This window comes from Prinia subflava, chromosome 2, assembly GCF_021018805.1.
Source record: "Prinia subflava isolate CZ2003 ecotype Zambia chromosome 2, Cam_Psub_1.2, whole genome shotgun sequence".
NCBI classification, from domain to species: domain Eukaryota; kingdom Metazoa; phylum Chordata; class Aves; order Passeriformes; family Cisticolidae; genus Prinia; species Prinia subflava.
Window position 1 is genome coordinate 36,441,338 of NC_086248.1, and position 20,679 is coordinate 36,462,016.

Genomic DNA, 20,679 nt, shown 5'->3' on the forward strand with positions numbered 1-20,679 from the left:
GCCACTGCACACAACAGCAGCCCATCCACGTCGACCAGACAGGCACCAGTTTAAACCCACATTAAAAAAATTAAAGAGCCCCTGGCTGCTCTCACTGTCATGCAGGATCTTGTAGATACAGTGGGCCATGGCAGGTGATTCTTCAGTCTGGTCCTTCCTTGGGGCACCAGGAGCCTGCTCAAGCAGTGATAGGTAAGGACTGCCCAGCCCAGGGTACCTGATGTTCAGGGCCACTCCAGAGCAGTTTGAAACAAGCCCTGCCTGCAGCCCTGCCCTGCCTGCAATGGGGAGACAAGGAGGGCACCCTGCTGCAGGCACAGCCAGCCCCTGTACCCTGGCCATGCAGAGAGCTTACTGCCCACTCTCCTCCCTGCAAACACCCACGCTGGGACAGTCTGTTGGGAAAAACACACCAATGTAACTCAGACTGACCGTGGAGAACATTCTTCCACCCCAAATATGTCAGCAACTGCTGTGGAAAGTACTTGTCACGAGCTGGGAAAATAGGAACTATCAGCCAAGGGAGAGAACTGACCTCAAAGACTTCTGACAGGCAAGATTTTTGTTGAATCCTGACAGAAAGCACTGTGAGTTATTTACTTGCACTAATTAGGCCTCTTTGCTGCTCTGACATTATCTTGATATATTAGAGTCCCAGCTCTGCTCCTGGCAGCCATTTCCTGTGCTGACAGCTCCCTCCCACACACCTCACTGCATGCATACCCCCAATCCCTCTCTTTCAATATCCAGGCAAGCAAGCTGCCTGGTTTTAACCACAGAACATGGAATAGTTTGGGTTGGAAAGGACCTTTAAATGTCATCTAAACCAATCCCTCAAAAATGGGATGAAGGTATAATTACACCATATTAAAAAACACTCAACCTAAAGCTCTTCCTTTGTCTTTATGTGTTGTCTAGACCACAAAAGGTGCACAAGAACAGGGAAGAAAAGGCAGAAAGAGGAAGGAGCCCAGAAGCTTCCTCTTTTCCTCTATGTTCCCCTTTCCACTTCTCTTTCAATTGTTTTTATTTCATTCAATTAAAAAAAAATCACCATGAAATAACCCAAAACCAAACAGTAAAGCATGCGTGACCACTCATGTGAATTGAATGATTCCCTAAGGAAGAAAACTCCTGCAGCAAGCACAGCTTATGTGAATTTTACCATACAGCTTTACACCTTCATAGGCAGCTGCTTATATTTTTAATTGTGAAAGGTCTTTCACAGCACTGATTGTTCTCCTTCATTCATACAAGGACCCTTTTCTCTTCATGCTTTTAATCTTTACCTGGAGGTAGAGAGGTAAGACTTTGATCACCTGGTTTTATGAAACCTTTGGTTCTGATTATCAGCCTCTCTGAATTTTGGAGGTGTTGCTATTACTTCCATCTGGCCAATGATTACAAGTCCACAGGTTTCATGTCAGAAGGTGTTTTTATGACTAGAAGTAACTGAGGCTTAGAAGAGGATTACGTACCATGTCAACCTCAGAAATACTATCCAAGCTTTCAACTTGCACATCCACCCCAACAGGAATCGCAGGGCCTGGAAGAGAATGAGAATGAGATTTAGATATGTAAATAAATGTTCTTTCACATCATCTGCACTCAATTTGCACTTCTAAGGTGACACGCAAACATTTCTGAGCTTATATTGTACCTTTCTGTCAATGGTTCTTCAGGAGGGGGCTGGGGAAAGAGTTAGTGAATAACCATGTAAGGGCCTTTTTGAAACATTAAATCATCTTCCCCTTGGCCTATGTTGACACTTTGCCAGTTAATCCAGAGCTTGGATGAAACACTTGCCTATATTTTTAAAAATTGAGCCATACCATCTTAAATTTTAGGCATTTATGAACAAATTTAGCCCCAACGACAGGGGACTAAGATGAAAACATGGCAGGCAATGAGCTCTTCCTTGGAGGTTTCTCTTTTTCTACCAACAAGGCAAGCCAGATTAAACACAAGAGCCTATCACCATTTTGATTCATATTACTCACTGATGATATTGCTAGTTCTCCACAGTAGTCTTAAAATTAGCAGCCTAGGAGTTCAAAGAGTAAATGAGCAGCAAACATCCCATAATGAATGCACATTCCTCTATTACTAGAAAACCTGTATCAAAACATCACTGTAGACTGCTGCTCAATAATGACCAGGACCTGCTCAGATGACTCAAGATCCCCATAGTGTGCCCTCATGCATCTTTTCCCAAACTCTGGGGATAAGTGCCTGCTGAGACAAGCACACCCAGCAGGGCAGCTCAGCAGGAACTGCTGAGGAACACTCCAGGTGGATCCAGTGTTGTCTGGTGCTCTCAGTGTGGGTCTCACAGGGCTCACGCTGATGACCCTGTCCAGGGCGTGTCTGCAGCCTGGGCACTGGCAGTGACACAGACCATGCCAAAGGAAGCAGAAGCTCTGCAGACATGTCTGAGACTTGTCCAGCAGAAATCAATTTTACAAAGACCATAGTGGCCTCCATGAAGAATTGCAAAGACTTTTAGCACCTAGATTTTGAACCTGATTAGCAGTCAGATTGATTAGTACTGGTACTTGATTGAGCTGGGGAATTGGTACTTGATTAGATAATTTGTAAGATGCACCACAATCTCTTTGTGGACTCAGACCCGTATTTGTAGCACCACAAACTGCAGGGCCTGCTGCATGCAGGCTGCATTTAGCTAGAGAAGCATCTTCCTCAAGACCCCATTTAAGCTCTGAATACAAGTCTAACCAGAGAGCAGAAATGGTGCTGAGAGAGCAGCACACTTTTGCAAGCTGCCATCCATCCTGCTCTGGTACCAGCAGCAGCACGTACAGACTCTCACACATCTTCAGGGCTTTTGAACACAACCTTATGTTTGCCTCTGCTGGAGGAGAAAGAAGCACCAGCTCAGCCCCAGTAGGGAAAGGCTGATCCTCATGCCCATGAGACAAGTTGCAACCAGCCCCAGTGCAGGTTTGCCAGGGCTTTGATAAGCCAGCCTCACCTGATGACAGCAGAGCACAGTGACGGTGGCACTGTCCCCTTCCCACATGCACAGCTCCAGCCTGTTCTGCCCACGGTGTCTGTCAGCAGCTGTGCTGGGAACAGGCACCTTGAACAAGCCCTGTGGAGCAGGACCAGGCTCCCCAGAACCACCAATTCCAGTTTAAGTGACTGTTTCCCCCAGCAATGAAGCTCAGACCTGGCTAACCAAGCACTTTGAGATGACTCCCAGATGCTTACAAACACCCACATGTCACATTCAGACACAGAGCTCTGCACTGCATACTTTAAAAAAAATACCAGCAATTGTTTGCAACCGAGAGAAAGAATTTTTCTATGATATTTCTTTTGCTCAGTAACACGTGCTTTGATTTGTTGGGGTTTTTTTAAACAAGGTAGCAAAAAGCACTGTATCTGTGGTGACAAGAGACATTCTGATATGCAATACAATCAACAAAGAAACAGCACAAGCTGAGGGCTGTGTGCCCAACACATGCTGGGCAGCCCCCCACAACTCCCAGACTGCAAGAGAGACTCTGTGTACAAATCCTTAATTTAGCCTTGATTCGAGAAATCAATACCTGTGCAAAGTCTATTTAATATCATCTGCTGTGATTTCTATGCTTCTCTGAACACTAATCACAGATTAAGAAACAACCCAAAACAACAACAAACAACTAAAAACCAAAGCCATAAATATAAGAACATTGCCAAGTTGGTATCTGTCCTGCTCTCCTATTCCTTCCCTATCTGCTCTTGAAGATAAAATACCGTGTCCTTTACTTTGTTCATGTTCCTGCATCAAACACTCAATAACCAGAAGTTATCTCACTGCAAGGACCAAGCCAAAGGTTCAGTCTGGAGGTGACACAAAGGTTTATTAAACCCAAAATAAAAAGTGTTCCATGTTAAGCTGGATGGTCTGGAAAGCCCTTGAGAGAAGAGGTCCAGGGCTGGATTAGGTGTCTTTTCTGCAGTTAACCACAAATTTGGGGGGGTGATAAAAAAGTGATTGTTACAGAGTGAGGGAGAAATTATTTGAATGCTGGGCTCAAATGTTTAGTGCTTAATACAGAAATGTAAAGATGAGTCTGTAAAACCAATTTATCAGCAGAAATATTTACTCTGCCTTTTTTTTTGGTAAACTCCTGCTACAATCAGCAGGAGTAATCACTGCTTTTTCCTTCTCCCTGCTCCTCATTCAGCAGCTGAGGCTGAGGCAATGAGAGAGCACACAAATGGGAATGAGGATACCTTGAGACACCAAGACCCTCTGGAGGAGGTTTAGACAAGAAGTTGGACTGAGCAGGGAAGGGTGAGTGAAGGGCCAATGGGGACAGTGCAAATGTTGCTGCCTGTGAGGTAGTGACAGGAATCAAACAAGCACCAAGCCCTGCTCTCGGCCATGAGCATAAGTGATATTGAGAATTGTACATTCACTTGGCCCATCACTGTACAACACTTCAAGTAAGATGCAGTTTTGCAGAGGTACTTGATGCAATCAACACTGAAAGTGCATGCAGCTTCTGAAGCAAAGCAGAAGGCCTGTCTACAAATGACCTCTTTAAACCACAGAAACAAACCCTGGGCTTCCTTGAGGGTCATGTTGGCTGTAGCACAAACTATTGAATTAAATGGTTGTTGATCACTCAGAGAAAAATGTCAGGAGATCTTTGATCTCACTAACCCAAGTGAGAGTCAATTAGGAACTACTAGGGTTTTAATCCTGTCCCTCTGGGAACTGAACAGTTGAACTACAGAGGCTCAGGGTGTTTTGCCAAATTCCTTATCAAATGCCGCTAGGGATGAGCAAAAAGAAAAAAATCCTCTGTATTGAGAGGGAGCAGAGTATGATGAGGGGGTGAATGTGAAGGAACAAGAACAGCTCAGATGGTATATGACAAACTGAACTGATAGAACAATGAACTTTGATACAGCATTAGATGCAAAAAAGCCCTCATCAACCAGACTTCCTTTGTCATTAACATTATTTTATCAATAATCACCTTTTCTTCAGAAAGAGGAAATATAGAAGGACCATACAAGAGAATTATAAGCAAAAAAAGACTTGAGCATGTTAACACTGGAGAGATCTCAAAGCTCAGGCTCCTCTCTAGGACGTTCATAGCTGGACAGGAAGCTAAATGGATCCATGTGAAAGCTGGGATATGGTTGATAAAAGGAAGCAGTTCTGCTTTGCTCAAAGCTTGCAGTTCAGCAGAGTTTTTCAGATCACACTTAAAAGTCTCTGAAAAATATCAGGCAGATTCATGGAATTTTGGGTTGGTTCTGGCACAAAGAAGATTTTTGTGGCTTGTTTCATATTGCAAAAACTCCAGTTTGAGTATCAAACTCTGCCCCAGATGGAATGGGATGTCTGGCCTTGGGCTGACCTCTCCAGGGAACCCAGGAGGTTTCCACGAGTTCCGTGCAGGAATTACTTCAGAAGGAGGCCAACATTAAAGCCTGTTACATCTCACTGTGTCTCCACACCTTAAATCACCAACCAGTGAGCAGCATGAAAGCTTCAAAGTGTGAATCAGTTCCCAGTCAGAACTGGACGCAAACATGGTTTTTATTTCTGAACACTGGAGCAGGCTTTGGAAGATAGGGAAGAGTGGGCTACCATGAAGATAACTGGAGTCAATTTTGCACTCCGGCTCTGAGACTAGAGCTTTGTGACATCTCTTTAATTTTTCTCTTTGGCAGTGCTTTCAAAGGCTCATTGTTTCTCTCTGAGACAGTGTCTACTCATCTATCTTTGAAGGAGGGTGGTAGGTGAAGGCCCTGTGAAAAAAATATTTACATAGGAAACAAGTAGGTTTGAGATTTCTTTACTGACGGGTATCTTGTGCACACCCAGAGAGACTGCAAACATCCTTAAGAGATCCCACATCTGTGAGATGCAAAACAGCTTTCAGTGTATTTTTGTGTGTGTGTATTTACTTTTTAGTGAATGTACATATGACTGGGACCTCTCAGGTGTGGGCAGCTCCCAGGTCCCAGCACCAGGACGTGCTCATCTCCTGCCTCATGACTGCAGGGCTTTGTGCCTCTGCATCTCACGGACGGCTGCTCTTCAGCAGAGCAGCAAGTTCTGTCCCAGCCCTCGTCACTAGCACTCAGTGAACTTCTTGTGCTTTATTCACCCCACTGTTCATCCACCCTGCCAAAAGCACTGCCCAGAAAGGGCAGCAAGCACCAGCTGACATTAGGCTACTCGGCTATGAGCAAATATAATAAAAGGAAAGCATTAGGCTGGTCCTCAATAAAGAAGATACAGCTATTTTAAGTATCAACTAAAGCTGCTTATTCACAGGCTCCCTGTAAAATATGAGATGTCATAAATGAAATGCTTAAAATGGGTGTTTAAGGAAGGCAGCAAAACAAACATTTACATAATCTTTAAATATTAATAATAGTAAATAATACCTGAACATCTGCTAGCTAGAACAAGGTCACTGACATGGAGATAACTCCCTGAGGGTCAAAACCTCTGCAGTCTCTTTTAGTTTATGCAGGCTCTTTGACCATCAGCAAAGGAAAAAAAAAATTCATTGCCTCTGTACCCAATTGCCTGTCTCTAATGGGCTGAGGACAGGCAAGAAAACCATGCTTATTGGGCTGTTAATAACACAACTTATACAACATTTGTTTGCTCACTTGCTCTTTACAAAGATACTTTTCCTTGAAAAACCCTTCACCTTTCTCTAATGCTTTTTTTTTTTTCATTTCACCTTGCATAAGCCCAGCCTGCTCTGCCCAGTGGTCAGAGCTGTGTTGGGCTGGCAGCTTTCTGACTGGCCTCTGCAGACCAGCAAGAGTCACTGTGGCCACCATAAAACAGCTCATACCCTGTCTCTTTTTTTATCTTAAGGTTGGGTTGCAGGCTGGCCCACCAAACTTGGGAACCATCAGCAGTACTGGGTTTCTTTTAGTCTTAATGCCCCTCAACAGTTACTTATGGTACTTTTTGTAAATTTTCTAGAAGTGAGGTGCCTTTCCCACCTTCAAGGTAACATCAAAGGCCTGATGTAATGCCACGGAGCTGGAATATCAATCAGACCAGAGAGGGTGTTAGGGCAGTGACCAGTTACAGTCGCATGAATCCCACGGGCTCCTCTTCTCCACTTCCACAGTACAAAAGCCTTTTTATGCTCCACAGATCAAACCACATCAGTTTGACTGACATTGCCACAGCAAGAAGCTGGAAGGACTCATGGTGCATAGCAAATCACTGTGACTGCCTGATGAATAACATTACAGACAAAACGATGAAGATTGCCTTTTACCAGACTTTTGTTCCCTTTCTTTTATGGTTTTTTTCCACTAGGCTTATCATCTGTCACTGAAAACACACTGTGCAATCCTGCAGCTGAGCAAGAACCTGTAGCACCCGCTATCTCTGTGTGTCTGAGTCAGGCTTTCCAAGGCTGGAGCCTCAACAAAGCTGTTTCCATGCTTTGCTCCTCATCACATGCAATTTCAGTACAACTTTGCTACACCACATTTTTGCCCCAAGAATCTCTGCAAGTTAAGGAGGTTTTAAGCAAAAATTTTAAAAACCCCATCATGCTTTTCCTTTACAAAAAAAGAAAATGTCTCAGCAAAGGCTCTTAGGGTATTTCTGTTTTATAAACCATCTTCCAAATTTTGGCTCTAGAAGAATCTTGATGCCATGATGGGAGGTAGCATGGGAAAACAAGGCAAAAGAGAGATTAAAATGCTGTTCCATTAACACTAGAAGAGTGGCTGTGTAATTGTGTCTGTTTGGTGTGACCTGTTCTCTAATGCGTTCTTCAAGGACCCTGATGAAAATACAGTGACACTGATAAAAACAGGTAAATTCAGATCTGTTTCCAGAATACAGTGCAGTGGTGCCACTGGGTGCCAAACCATCAGCACAACAGAACAAAACCCTGCAGCTTCTTCCCAAAACAGGCATGAAGCCCTGACATACATCTAGCTAAGGGGAAAAAAGTTAAAAAATCACCATGGTTCCCCAGCTGTCTCCAGCTGAGTCAAGGTAGGGAGTCCAAATATCCTCCCAGAGAAGCCCTATCATCCCACCCATCAGACCAGCAGTCTTTTGTCCAGAGGATCGATCAGCACCCTCAGTTTGTCCATATCAGGTACTCAGAAGTCAACAGCCAAGCTCCAAAAATTGAGGTCGGCTTAAAAAATCAAATAAAAATAAATTTTTTAAAAAATCAGAAAACCGAAGACAGCATCCTCTCACCTTATAGCAGGCAAAAGCATACCTGGGATTTAGGGAGACCCTCACCCCTGAGCCTCAGCTGCACCCAGTGCTCCTACCAGCCCCAGGGAGATCTGCCTAAGTCCACCCAGAGGGGAATTCAAGGCAAACTCTTGAACCCTAGAAGCAGCAGATCAAGCTTTTCCCTGATTGGGAAGAAGTTACCTCCAATGTTTAGGCTGGACTACCACTCGCTGATAAATAACATTGCGGGGGCAGGAAACACTGGTGATGAAAGGTTTTGAATTCTGGAGTTTGAAAATATATATAAATATAAAAAATTGTGAGCAGGGGTCAGCACTGTGCTCTAAGAATGGCACAACTGCACTGAGAGGCAAGAAACATCTTTTCAGCCACACCAGGAATGGGCAGGTCTGAGAAGCTCTGTTCTGTGGAGCAGGTGCAAAGGGCACAATAGTGGTGTGTCCCACTGGGCAGGGGGAGGTAGCACTTCACCCTAGATGGCCCATTGACAGAGGATGCAGCATTAGCCATTCGGTGAAAACTGCAGTCCTTAGCTCTGGAAGGATTTGGTTATTGATGTAATCAGAAGAGGGATTGCCATGCTGGTATTCCAGCTGTTTTTGTTCAGGTACCCTCTTTTCTCTGCAGTAGTGAGTCAAGAAAGATCAGGCGAGAACATTCCTGTAACTGTGTGTGACCGAAGGCAGAAGTGAAGTTGGCAGAGGTCCCCACTCCCACTCTCTTATTTGCTTATGAGAGCTTGAGACGAGATTTTTTTTCTGGACAAAAGAATTCCATTTTCTCCCGGTAACGACGGGCTGTGATCCACCTAATGAGTTTTCCTTTGCGGCTTAATCACATCAGCTGAAAAGCTCACTGCAACTTCACAACCCCAAGTGAATATTAAAACCTGCAGCTTGTTCCTCTTCTCAACAGAGTGAAACACTTACTGGGAGGGTCCATCCTGAGCTCTAGGGAATGCTAGCCAAAAACAGAGTCAACTGCAGCAACAGAAGGGAATGCAGGAAAATATAGAGCACAGAGGGCAACGAGATGAGCATGAGACCTCTCTGAATTGGCACCAAATCTCTTCCCTTCACACTGATGCATCTGGACAGAGGTTTGTTTACTTGGTTTTTAATTAGATTGCTAATTGGATAATTAGATTATTCTTCATTAGATTAGCACAAAATCAAGAGAACCATTTTATTCTCACCTCCAAAGGCCGGCCGCATGGTGAAGTCATGTTCGTCGACTCTGAGAAGCTGGTCTGTCTTTCCTTTCCAGGCCTTGGTCAAGTCGCGGTTCTTCTTAAAGATGTGACTGCAAAAGACAGCAATGGCATTGTTCCAATGTCACTGTGCCCAAGTGCCACAGCTGCCAGGCCAATTCTGGAGCCACAGGAGCAGCAGCTCTGCAGGCACAGTCCCGGGGACTGTGGGGAGACTGCCAGCACCGAAATACAGACACAGCACTGCCTCTGCACAGCATCGACTCAGACCTTTGTGCCCCACAGGCAGCCCTGCTCTCTCTGCCCCCTCCCAGGACACGGTGCTCCCTCTGCCCCACACACCCCGGCTCCCAGGGAGGCACAAGGCAGAGAGCACAGCATCTCACGGGGGAGCTGGAGGCAGCGAATGCCGCAGCTGAGAGCAAGCAGCAGGAGAAGCAGCTGGCTGCCCCACGTTACCTGGCCAGGATTTGGCCAGGTACCAAGGCAACATTGTCATGAAAAAGCTCTTCTCAATGCTGGTCACGCAATGTCATACACGACTTGCAAAGTGCCCCATGAACTTCACCAATTCAGTGCTGACAGTTTGTGTGGACAGAGGGTCTTCTGGCTTTCAGCAACAACAAGACCACCCACTCCTCCCCACAACAGTAGGAAGAGAGGAGTTTTATCTAAGGAAGCCTTCAGTCCCTCATTTTCCAGAACATTAAGGTAGGAAAAAGTCTAACTTTTTATTTGAGATATTGTATGATAACAGTGGAACAAGGATGAAAACCCCTGAGAAAAGTGCAAGATAGTCACTAAGATCATGTAAGGGGATAACTAACCAGCAGACAAACAAACTGCATGCACTTCTAGAAGAAAATCCAGATCAGCATCCCTGACTGTTCTCCAATGGTGCGAATGGAAGACTTGGAACATTAAGGTTCCTCAGTCCCTCCGCTCTGGACAGGAGAGCTGACGACGTTATAAGTACTGCTGCAATTAGCTAGTTTTCAGTAACTTACTAAAAATAATTATGAGAAATAGAAAGAACTTTTTACAAAAGGTTTGGGTTCCTTTTCCTGTATGGAAGAAATATTACTGAAAATAAAGAACAAAGAATCCTGGAGGAAAAATAAATAGACTAGTTAGACTTAAAATCTTGGTCAAAAATTCAGAACTTACAAAACAACCACCCCACTCATAAGTGTGGATATGGAAAGGGATGTTCTTAGCTTCATTAAAATATAAAGCATGATAAGTATGAGCCAAAGGGAGCATAAATCACAAATCAGAAGTTTCCCATCAGAGCACTCATTTCAAGAAAGAAATGATGAAATCTAAAGGGTGTTGATAGCTGCTGCTAACATCAATAACCCATTTCCTTATAATAAGAAGTGAAAAAGAAGCAAGAGTTTTTAAAAATAATTTTATCAAATAGATGTTTTGAAGGAATATAACCCCTTGTACCCTAGGGCACATGCTACATAGAAAAAGTTGGATCTCCCTCAGGTTATTTTGGGCTCCTATTTCACTTGGGATGTCAGAGCTTCTCTCCCTGCTGGCTGTGAGAAAGAGCCAGCCGGGGCAAGCGCTCTCCTGACAAGGCTGCATTGACGATTACCTAAAAGCAGGGGTGTAAAACCACGCACAACCACTAATGGGAATGGTTGGAGGCAAAAGTTTAGCTTTTAACTGCTTGCTGCAGGGGGGAAGCTTTGTTTTGCTGCAAAGTTGGGGCTGCTGCCAAAGCACTCCACCATCCGCTGCACGGCCTCTGTGCTAGAAAATCTGGAAGTCTGGAAAAAGGATCTTATCTAAAGTCTGCTTGACTTTAATCATCAGGGAAAAGCCAAAGTACCAGTGAATGTTCAATCAAGCCTCTCTCCTCAAAGGGGGTAAAAAAGTCTAATTAAAAATCCAATAAAACATTGGATTGCACATTGTACAAGGAATTAGTATGGAAAACCCTGGCAGTGTTATCTTGTAAATCAATGGCACAGCCTCACTGAAATGCTGCGTTTTGATCAATTTTAAAAATCATCAAACAGCAAAGAGCACACATGAGAGCTGCTGAAAACAGTCTATGGCTGCAGAGGCTTCAGAGGGCTGGCTGGGGACATGGACACTGTCTTAGGAAGAAAAGAGGTTTTCAGGCACATCCTGAGCCAGGGGTTGCATTTAATAACCATCATTTAATCATCAGTTTGTGCTCAATCCTTCAGGTATTATGACAGCCAATTCAGATTTTACAGAAAGGGCTCTGACAGACCCTTTTTTATCAATTTAATTAATTTACCAAGTTTTTGTATTGAGATATTTTTAATGACAGGAAGTCTACACAGCCTTTAAAATTTATTACTACTTTTGTCTATTTAATCCAATTTAAGACCAAGTTTGTTTAAAAAAAATAGAATCTTTATAATAGTGTTTGACATCAGCTGTGCTGTATCTTCTGCCCCACTCTGGCAGGTACCCCATACCAGCCCCACTGCTGTTTGGCACAGGGAGCATCTCATCACCTGCAGCAAAGGTGACACCAGAGGGGACACCAGCTGTCAGTGCCCTTGCAGAGCTGAAGCTCTAAACACTGCTGCCCGCAGGGTGTCTTTACCGACAATCTGATCACCAATATCTCATAAATCCTCCCTGATGTACTTATGGTCTTCAGCATTTCTGATTATAGATTTGTCAGGGTTTCTTTCAGCTTTATGCAGTCTCTGCAATTCACCACTATTCATTTAAATCCACCCATCCCCCTTTGTCTTTTTTGCCACATTTTTTCATATATAATTTTATTGCTGTTTAGATTTCATTCAAGGGGCATGAATTTGATAAATCTGACTTCTGTGAAGAATTGTTTCTGTTTAAAGAGGAGAGAAGGTGACAGCTCATTGAACTTCTGTAAAGGCTTTTCTATTATTGCCCTATTTTTTTTAAAATATATTTTCCTTCCGAGTCACTTTTACTCGGAATTGCTTCAATTGCATAAAATAGATGCTTTTTCTATTGCCAAATATATCAAAGAAAATTAATTCTTGATTCTCAAGGTTATTGTTTCCTTGAGATTCTCCTTGGGGTTGCTGGCCCCAAGGTAATAAGGGTCTCCCAAGGTTGCTGTTCCCTAGGAGTTTCCCCTGGGTTGCTGTTCCCAGGGGTAATAAGGTTTTCAGTCTTCTCTTTGCCCTAAGTGTTACACACTAGAGGTAGAGACGACAAGCTGAGTCTGCCGGTGCACATTTCTAAGGCTGTTTATTCTTCATTATCTCAGTCTTTTTTCAGCTCTGCCAAACACTTCTCTGGCAGGGTACCTTATCTTAGTTCTTTCTCAGCTCTGCAAGGTGTCTCCGCAGAGCAGGACACGCGGCGGACTGGGCGGATCAGAGAGCCCCGCACATTAAGTACGGTATCTTTGACTCAACTACTGTCTGAGACGTATTTTTTATTTACAAAATTTTACTAATACTTATTACCTATACTAACATGTCAATTCTACTCTAAGCTAATCTCTAAAACCCAACTCAGCACAAAATGGGGGACGAGAGCAAGAACAAGGAGGACAGGGGCCACTCCCCAATTCTTCCATCTTGTCTCTTCAGCCCCATATGCTAAGAATCCTAATTTCTATATTTATATTCTACAACAAACCATCTACTACTTATTTCAAATTCTTAGGATTTGTGATTCTTCTTGCATGTGAGTGTTCACTCCCATGGACAGGAATTAGAGTCAGTGTCCTCCTGGGATCTGTGTGGGTCTAACTGACCCCCCTGTTCAGATCTCAGACCCTCCTGTACAGTCTTCAAATCCTCCAGGGCGGCCAGAGGAATATCTTGGACTCCAACACTTGATGGCATCAGAAATCAGAGATAACAGCTCAGCAGGATTCAAAAAAGAGCAGATGTTTATGCAGACATTCAGACCTTTCCAGAGCAAGATAAAGAACTTTCAATTTGGAAACGGTGCTTGTGCTGGAGGGCACGAGGCCATGGCTAAGTGGTCAGCCTGAAAGGAATATGGTCTCCATCCCGAGCATGGTGCTGCTGTTGGCAGCCAGAGTCTGGCACGTTTCTGCACCTTCTCCTGGAGAATTCAGGATGGATTTTGGTTGTAAGATGGTACCTCATGGTCATGGGGCTTTGTTCCAATTATGTATTGGGATACAGAGAAGTATTTCTACAGTTTCAGAGAAAATCTTGCCATTCTTCAGTATATTCTCTGGGGGGGGGGGGGGAAATCCCAAAACACTTTAGGTGAAGGCATCATTTATTTTGTGTAGCAGCCACAGCAAGCTGGAGAAGGTGTACACTGTGTAAACCCAGCACCAAGGAAGGTACAAGACCTCCTGTTTTTTTAACCACCAAAGCATGTGACTACTGCAGCACAAAGCCCTAGAAGCTAAACTAAAAAGACAAGGTACAGGAACAGTTTATGACTGTCATAACAATTATCTTGCTCCTAGATGAGAATTCCTAATTTATTATTGCCACTGTGTTATGAGTGTGTCTTTAATCTTTATATGCACGGATCATATGGGATCAGATGTGGTTGAGAAATTTCTGACAAAGTGAGAACATCAAGATCCTCAGTTTTGGTGAAGTCTCTTTCCAATGCCTGTCAGGGACATCAATGCAAGTGCTTTAGGAGCTCCAGCTGCCCAGGAAGGCCTGGCATCTCCACAAGACAGGTCAGTCTTGGGCTGCGTGGCCACACCAGTCTCTATTGCTTCCAGAGCCTCAGGAAAGAGTTACTCTGTTGCCCTACATCTGGACGTAACGTTTCACACTTACTCATCTGTGGGTTTATGTTGGGAGCAGGTAGGAAAGGAAAGTGACTTTCCTTGCCAGATTTCTAGAAAAACTAAATCTGATTCTGGAAAAGGACAGACACAAACTCAAAGGGTGTGCACCTTTGAGTGCTGTCATACACATTTTCTCCCCATTTTTGTTTCACATTGCTGTTTGTCCCAGGCTGATGCTGCAGTGTTGGGAAAAAGCCTCAGGGGACACCAAACCCTGCACCAGAGGTTCAGCAGTGCCCTGGACTTGAGCCCCAGGCTAGCCATACACCTCTAAAAATGGCTATCACATTTCAATCACTGAAGCACCAGGAAACGCCGAATTTTTTGAGAAACTGCCATAGAGGAAAGAGGATCTGTGAGGGCTGGGAGGTACCACAGGGTAGAGGATGTGTCTGCAGCATCCAGTTGAAAAATGGGAAAACATGCAGCTCCACAAGGCAATGGAGGGAAGTTTCTGCTGGCAGCAGCACTTTCAGCAGGGATCACCAGACTACTGCTCCAGTGGAATGCTGTTTGGAAAAACAGTTTGTGTGCTGAGCCTTGTGCTGCAGTGTCCTGGTGGTTGCCTTCTGCTTCTGGGTCCCAACCTAAGGCTGGCATGTAGCATGCCCTGAAAATGGCATCTCTAATGAGATTCTTCAAAGGACTAACCATCAGAAACCTTGGCAGGAATTCTTTAGCTAAGAACAGCATAAAGCCACTTCTATATCAAAGGCAGTTTTTCTGCTGTTGAAGCACAAAGCTTTGCACGGCTGGCAGGAGAGAGGAGCAGGCAGACTCGGAGTCAGGTGGGCACAGGTCACTGGAAACACAGCATTCACTGGCACAACAGAGATGGTAAATGTCTCCTGAGTTCTCAATTTATGAAGAGCAAGAAACATTACCAGAAGCATTATCAGCAATTTTTATAGAGCAGTAAATATTAAAAAACACATTAATTTTCAGAGTTTCTTTTTGTCTTTTGGAAATTCTGTCTGACTGGATAATCTAGCAGGATTGCCAGCATTTGTTTACGATTTCTGAGAGAAAGCCACTGCTGAGCTACTGAAGAGTACCCAAAACTGTTTCAAAAACTCAGTGCTGAACATTCCAGCAGCACTTGCTTGGCACTTGGCTGATGCTCTGAGGAAGATCCATGCAGAGCTACATGCACTGTACAGCCAGTACTACCTACAGCAAGTCTGACCTGCCTTGGCAGCATGAGCCCAAACTGTGCACAGCTCTCTGGAAAATCCCATCAACATAGCAGCACAGACCACCTGACACACACACCTGCACCTTTCCACATTTACATTGTTTCCTTCAGTGCCTGGCTGTTCTTCCTCTGCATAAATGTATTCTCTGGTGTGCAGGTGAGGCTGGGACAAACATGCCCTGCCCAGCAGTCACCCAGGCAACCCCAAAAAAAAGGTTTTACTTTGCAATTAATTCATCATTTGAATTCTCCACACAAAATGCAAGTTTTTTTAACCAACAATACTGTTACAGTTCTAGAGGCTTTGGTTTCATGCACCATTTGTGCATCTTGCACATCAGCAAGAACACCCTCAACTTCATAGAAACAAGTATCACTGATATCCTTCAGTTTCTCAATATGAGTGGCAGGGACTGTACACCATGGAAAATGTGAAAAACTACTATCAAAGTGTAAAACCAGGAGCTGCTACTTGATGAGCATACACCCATTCCCTACTCAAAGCCCCGACTCTCCAGAGCATAACATAAGGCAGCTTTGGGCAACAGTCCGGGCAGTGATGCACACAGGCAGTTGTTTCTTTATGTTATGCCCCAATCTGTAGCAGGAGAGATGTGTTATCAGTGAGGAGGGGAAGCAGGAGGAAGAGGAAATTAAATGCAAGGCAGTTTCCAATCAAGCAAGGATTATCCATTCCGCATGCTGAGCAAGACACCACTCATCGAAAACAATAAAGTGTCACAATGTATTAAACAACCCAGATTAATTACCGATGCACAGGCAACCCTGAACCTGGGAGTGCTTAATTTGGCTTCCTAACCTGACTTTCCCCATGTTCCTTTCCTTAGGCACAGGCTCAACAACCTCTCCACAGAAGTGGCTGAGAGCTGTCCCCGAACCGCAGGACCAGGCACTCCGAGCGCCCAGAGCTCCATGGGAAGGCCCTCGGCACCACGGGAACCTCTGTGCAACATCCAAGTAAGAAACTGCAGCACTGAAGGTGTTCTGCACCTGCATCACGCTGATTTATCACCTCAGTGGACACAAAATATCAAACTTACCAACTGTAGATTCCCAAATACAGGAATAAGTTTTCTTGAATAAGAGAGGTTTACTGTAAAATTTACTCTGCTTCTTACGGTAAGTCAGCAAGAGAAATACTAAGCAGAAAATGTGGTTAAATTATTTAAAAGATCATTCTTTGAATTTCTCTTACATGATTAGGAAACCACCTAGGAACTAGTTTTAGTTTCCTTTTACTAGAATAGTCAACTATTCATTATTGTTTTAGGGATAACTAATTTTTTTCTATGTAATTGATAATGATGACAAAATTTAAAATAAATATAATTCAATATTGAAATATAAAAATTAAAAAACAAAAATTAAAATATTAATGACACCGCTCTATACATTTATTTGTTGCAACATTGCAGAATTCTCTGTATTTAAAATGTTATTCTTATTTGACAATCCCTGATTTTATAAAATTCTAAATAATTTGCATAGGAATTATGTGTGTGTGCATATATATATGGCATATAGTTCCTCAGATCCTACCTGGATGGAAAATTGTTCATCTAAAGCATTACACCACAGAATACTAAACAGTATTGTCATTCTTTATACTGTACTTATAAAAATAATTTTAGCAGTGCTTTGACTTTCACTGTGTTACAACCCATGAAAATATTGGCACTGTAGAAACTGTAAATTATTTTCTCCAAGTTCAAATAAAGTACAAAACTTTTGAAGCAAGGAATAGCTCTACTTCAGGGGAAATGGATATTTAAAGAAGGATTTACACTATTTTATTACTTCAAAGCACAAAATTTTACTACAAAAAAAGGTTTGCAAGGAAGTGCTACCATTCAATTCCCCACATTCCTCAGAATACAGACTTTGGAATACTTTCAGCATTCAATGAAAGGTCTCATTCAATAACTGAGGTTCTGTGAACATCAGAGGTAAAACTTCAGTTGACTTTAGGATTTCAGTATCCAGCCCTGGCTGTTTCAGCTTTTTAACATTTACGTCACTAAAAGCATATGCCACTGTATTTTTGCAATAAGCAGTGTAAATCTGATAGTGTATCATGTTTTCTTTGCTTCCAATTACATCACATTTTATTTCAAAACATTCAAGTAACAACACTCCCTATAAAAGTGTTGAGTGATAAAACAAGAAGTCCACAAAAATAAATGAAAATTTGGAAGTTTACAGCCATAGTGAAACCATTTAATAAGATGGATTAACCCAATTTTATTTTTGAGCCCTTCAAACAATGAATAGTCTTGTAAGATATCATTGCCACTGGATGACATAACCACAAAAAAGGATAACATACTTTAGACTGTCTGGCAGGTTTGGAAGATTATCTTTTCTAATGTAAACCTCTAGACAAATCTCAGCAGCAGTAAATCTAATAAACTTTACTAAGACCTTTAACTCATTCTAGTACTTTCATTTAACTTTAAAATCCATTTTTAAAGCTTCCATGTATTTCTTAAAAAAAAAAAAAAAATTGCAATCCCCAGCACACTTCCAGGGTTTGGTATCCATTATCACAATGTGTGCTAACCAACATCCCCGTCTCAAATTGTCAGAGCACCATGGGCAATTCCAAGTGAACATAAGTAACACAGACATTCCAGCCAGCGGGTGAATAACCTGCCCCAAAACAGTGCTGGAACATTAAACAGTAAGCACATTTGAACACCTCTGTTAACTGCAACTCCTCTGAATTCCCTCAGAAATTTGGATGTTTGCTAAGAATAATTTTACCACAATCCATGCCGAAGTAGTCAACTTCTCTGCAAAAGCTGCCTCACTCACAGTTAATCAAGGTTAGCAATAGAAGCGTCCACTTACACATAAAACTCATTATACTACCAGAGACTGTTATAAAAACTTCATCTGTAAATCTGTTTGCGCACACAATAAACACAAAAACATTGAGAGTAGGTTTGTATATCCCTGTAGTCATATATTTGTAACACCACAGGAAAAGATACATACACATTTCAGTAAGCCTTACCTTGCCCTCTGCACATCCGAATGGCTCGTCCACCTCCTCCTCCTGTGCTTTCTGCTTTCCACAAGAAGAACTAAGCAGAAGATTAATAAAAGGAGTTTTGTGAAATAAGGCATCTTGCTGGAAATGGGAGCCGGGCACTCTGCACTCCAGTGACCTCCTGCAGTACAAGTCCCCCCGGGCTTAAACATTGAATCAGCTCTGATTCTGGCGCGTCGCGTTGGTCGGCGATCAGCGGCACTAACGCTGCCTTCCCGGCGTGATGCATTCCACAGGCTCTCAGGGGCTTCCCGCGCACAGCTTTTCCCTCATCACCAATTAATGATTGGCCATTACTCGCCAAGTTTGCCTCACTGAACATTTCCACTGGGTCCTAAAGGATACTTACTAAAGCCATTATATAAAAACCCGCAATTCTGCACGCCGGCTTTTTGCTCAATCCCCTAATCTCAGTGCTATCCTCCTGCCAGACTGTAAAACCAGGCTGTCCCTTTTCATTAGGCTTTCTACATTTTTTTGATCCTCTGTATAGAATCTTTTTCAGCTGGTAACTGCCTGTGCCACGTTTCAGACATGTATCTCATTGTAAAATGTATGTATTTTAATAGATTTAGGGCAGTTGAGGTTTTATTTTCTGTCTGGCTCGTCATGTTGTTGAAGACAGAATCTGAGCTACTTCCTCTGAAAAAGCTAACTTTATTTACTGTTAACCTAAAAGGAAAATTAAAACAGTAACTCCCAATCTATACATGCAATTGCCTTTACATAAACCAAGTCACCGTTATTTTTTTTCCAAAAAGCATGTGCATAATCAGGCATTTTAACTTTTATCAAGGAAGATAGAAAATTAAAAGCAGCTGTTTCCTTAATCACAATGAAGGGGCTGTTCCCAAAACCCATTCAAGGCTTGTTTCCCCACAGGCTGGTCACAGGGCAATGCTGATCTGGCCTCTCTGTGCGACACAGGGCTGTGGTACACCTGCTAACAGCAGCAGGTGTGTGGTACTCGCAGGGGGGCACGGATTCTGCAGGACAAGAAAAGCACAGTCAGAGCAAAGACTCCCGAGGAGCAGGCGACTCAATACCCAGAAGAATGGTCTTGTGACAAGGGCAGACCCTTCCAGGACTCTCCTCTGGGAGCCCACATTAGCAGTACTTGAACAGGGATTCTTCAAGCACCACACCAACAAGGAAACACAGTGCTTCTACTGTAGCGGCTACAGGATCTGAACAGGTTTTTTAGGGTTCTGGTGTGGGTTTTTGTGGGGGGGATTTGTGTATTGGTTTTGCTGGTTTTTATTTCATTTCTAATGAAATACACAAATTGGGTAAAAAGATGTTAATATATTGATATCAAATTGGTCTGCAGCAGAAAGTCTAACTGCTGAACAAATACATACTTTTGTCTAAATTTCTTACAAAAGTCGTTTTTTCACCTTTTTTTCCATTATACCTGCAAACAAGATTATCAACGATATAGAGAAATGCTAAAAGACTCAGATTTTGGGGGTTTTCTAAATTTACACATCTCCCTGAGACACAAAATAGGTTTTCCTTATTTTAGAAGTTGTTACAGCTACTTAAATGTTGCAAAACAGTATTATATACTATAGTTGACAAAATTCAGGAAAGCTATAGGTAGCTTGATAAATACTTGCTAAAAACCAGGATGAGAATCTCAGTTAAGTCAGTGCTATTATTTTTGACAGCAACAAAATGAAAGCTAGCTAAACTTCCTTGTCTTTGAAAGAAATATGCTGAACAATAATACAAGAGGAAAATGATCCTACTTCCTTCTACTTCAGTACTTAAACAGTCAAAGACAAAACTTCTCAAAACCCTAAGAACTGTAGGTCTACTACTTGTACATGCCTTTTCACAGTATTTATGAATATTACCAGGGACTTATAGTAAGTAGATCTCTGGGTCCAAAATATTGATTTTAGGTTAAAAAAAAAAAACCCAAGGAAAAAAAAGAACACACTGAAACCCTCCCCCAAGAAAAGAAAAAAAAAAACTCAACCAACCAAAAGAAACCCCCTTACAAAAATCCAACCAACCAAAAAAACCCCTCAAACAAGGAACAAACTGCCATGTGATACTTGAAACATATCCAAAGACTGGCTTGAAACTTTATTACTAGTAGGATTGTAATAAATACTTAAGCGTGTTCATATATATGAGAATTTAAGTATAATAAGTTTTAAATTTTCTTTAGTAAATA

The 20,679-nt window shown here is 42.7% G+C and overlaps 1 protein-coding gene across 1 annotated transcript in view; it reads right to left on the bottom strand.

Annotated features, from left to right (window-relative positions):
• The window catches only part of LOC134546663 (gamma-aminobutyric acid receptor subunit rho-2), a 37,592-nt gene extending 17,035 nt beyond the window's left edge, over positions 1-20,557 (bottom strand). Inside the window, exons 1-3 of the mRNA XM_063389637.1 lie at positions 18,459-20,557; positions 9,429-9,535; positions 1,479-1,546 (exon numbers count right to left, since the gene is read on the bottom strand). Coding sequence (XP_063245707.1) covers positions 1,479-1,546; positions 9,429-9,535; positions 18,459-18,646 — 363 coding nt within the window. The 5' untranslated portion in view covers positions 18,647-20,557. The remainder of the gene's footprint in view (positions 1-1,478; positions 1,547-9,428; positions 9,536-18,458) is intronic.
• Positions 20,558-20,679: the final 122 nt, after the last annotated feature.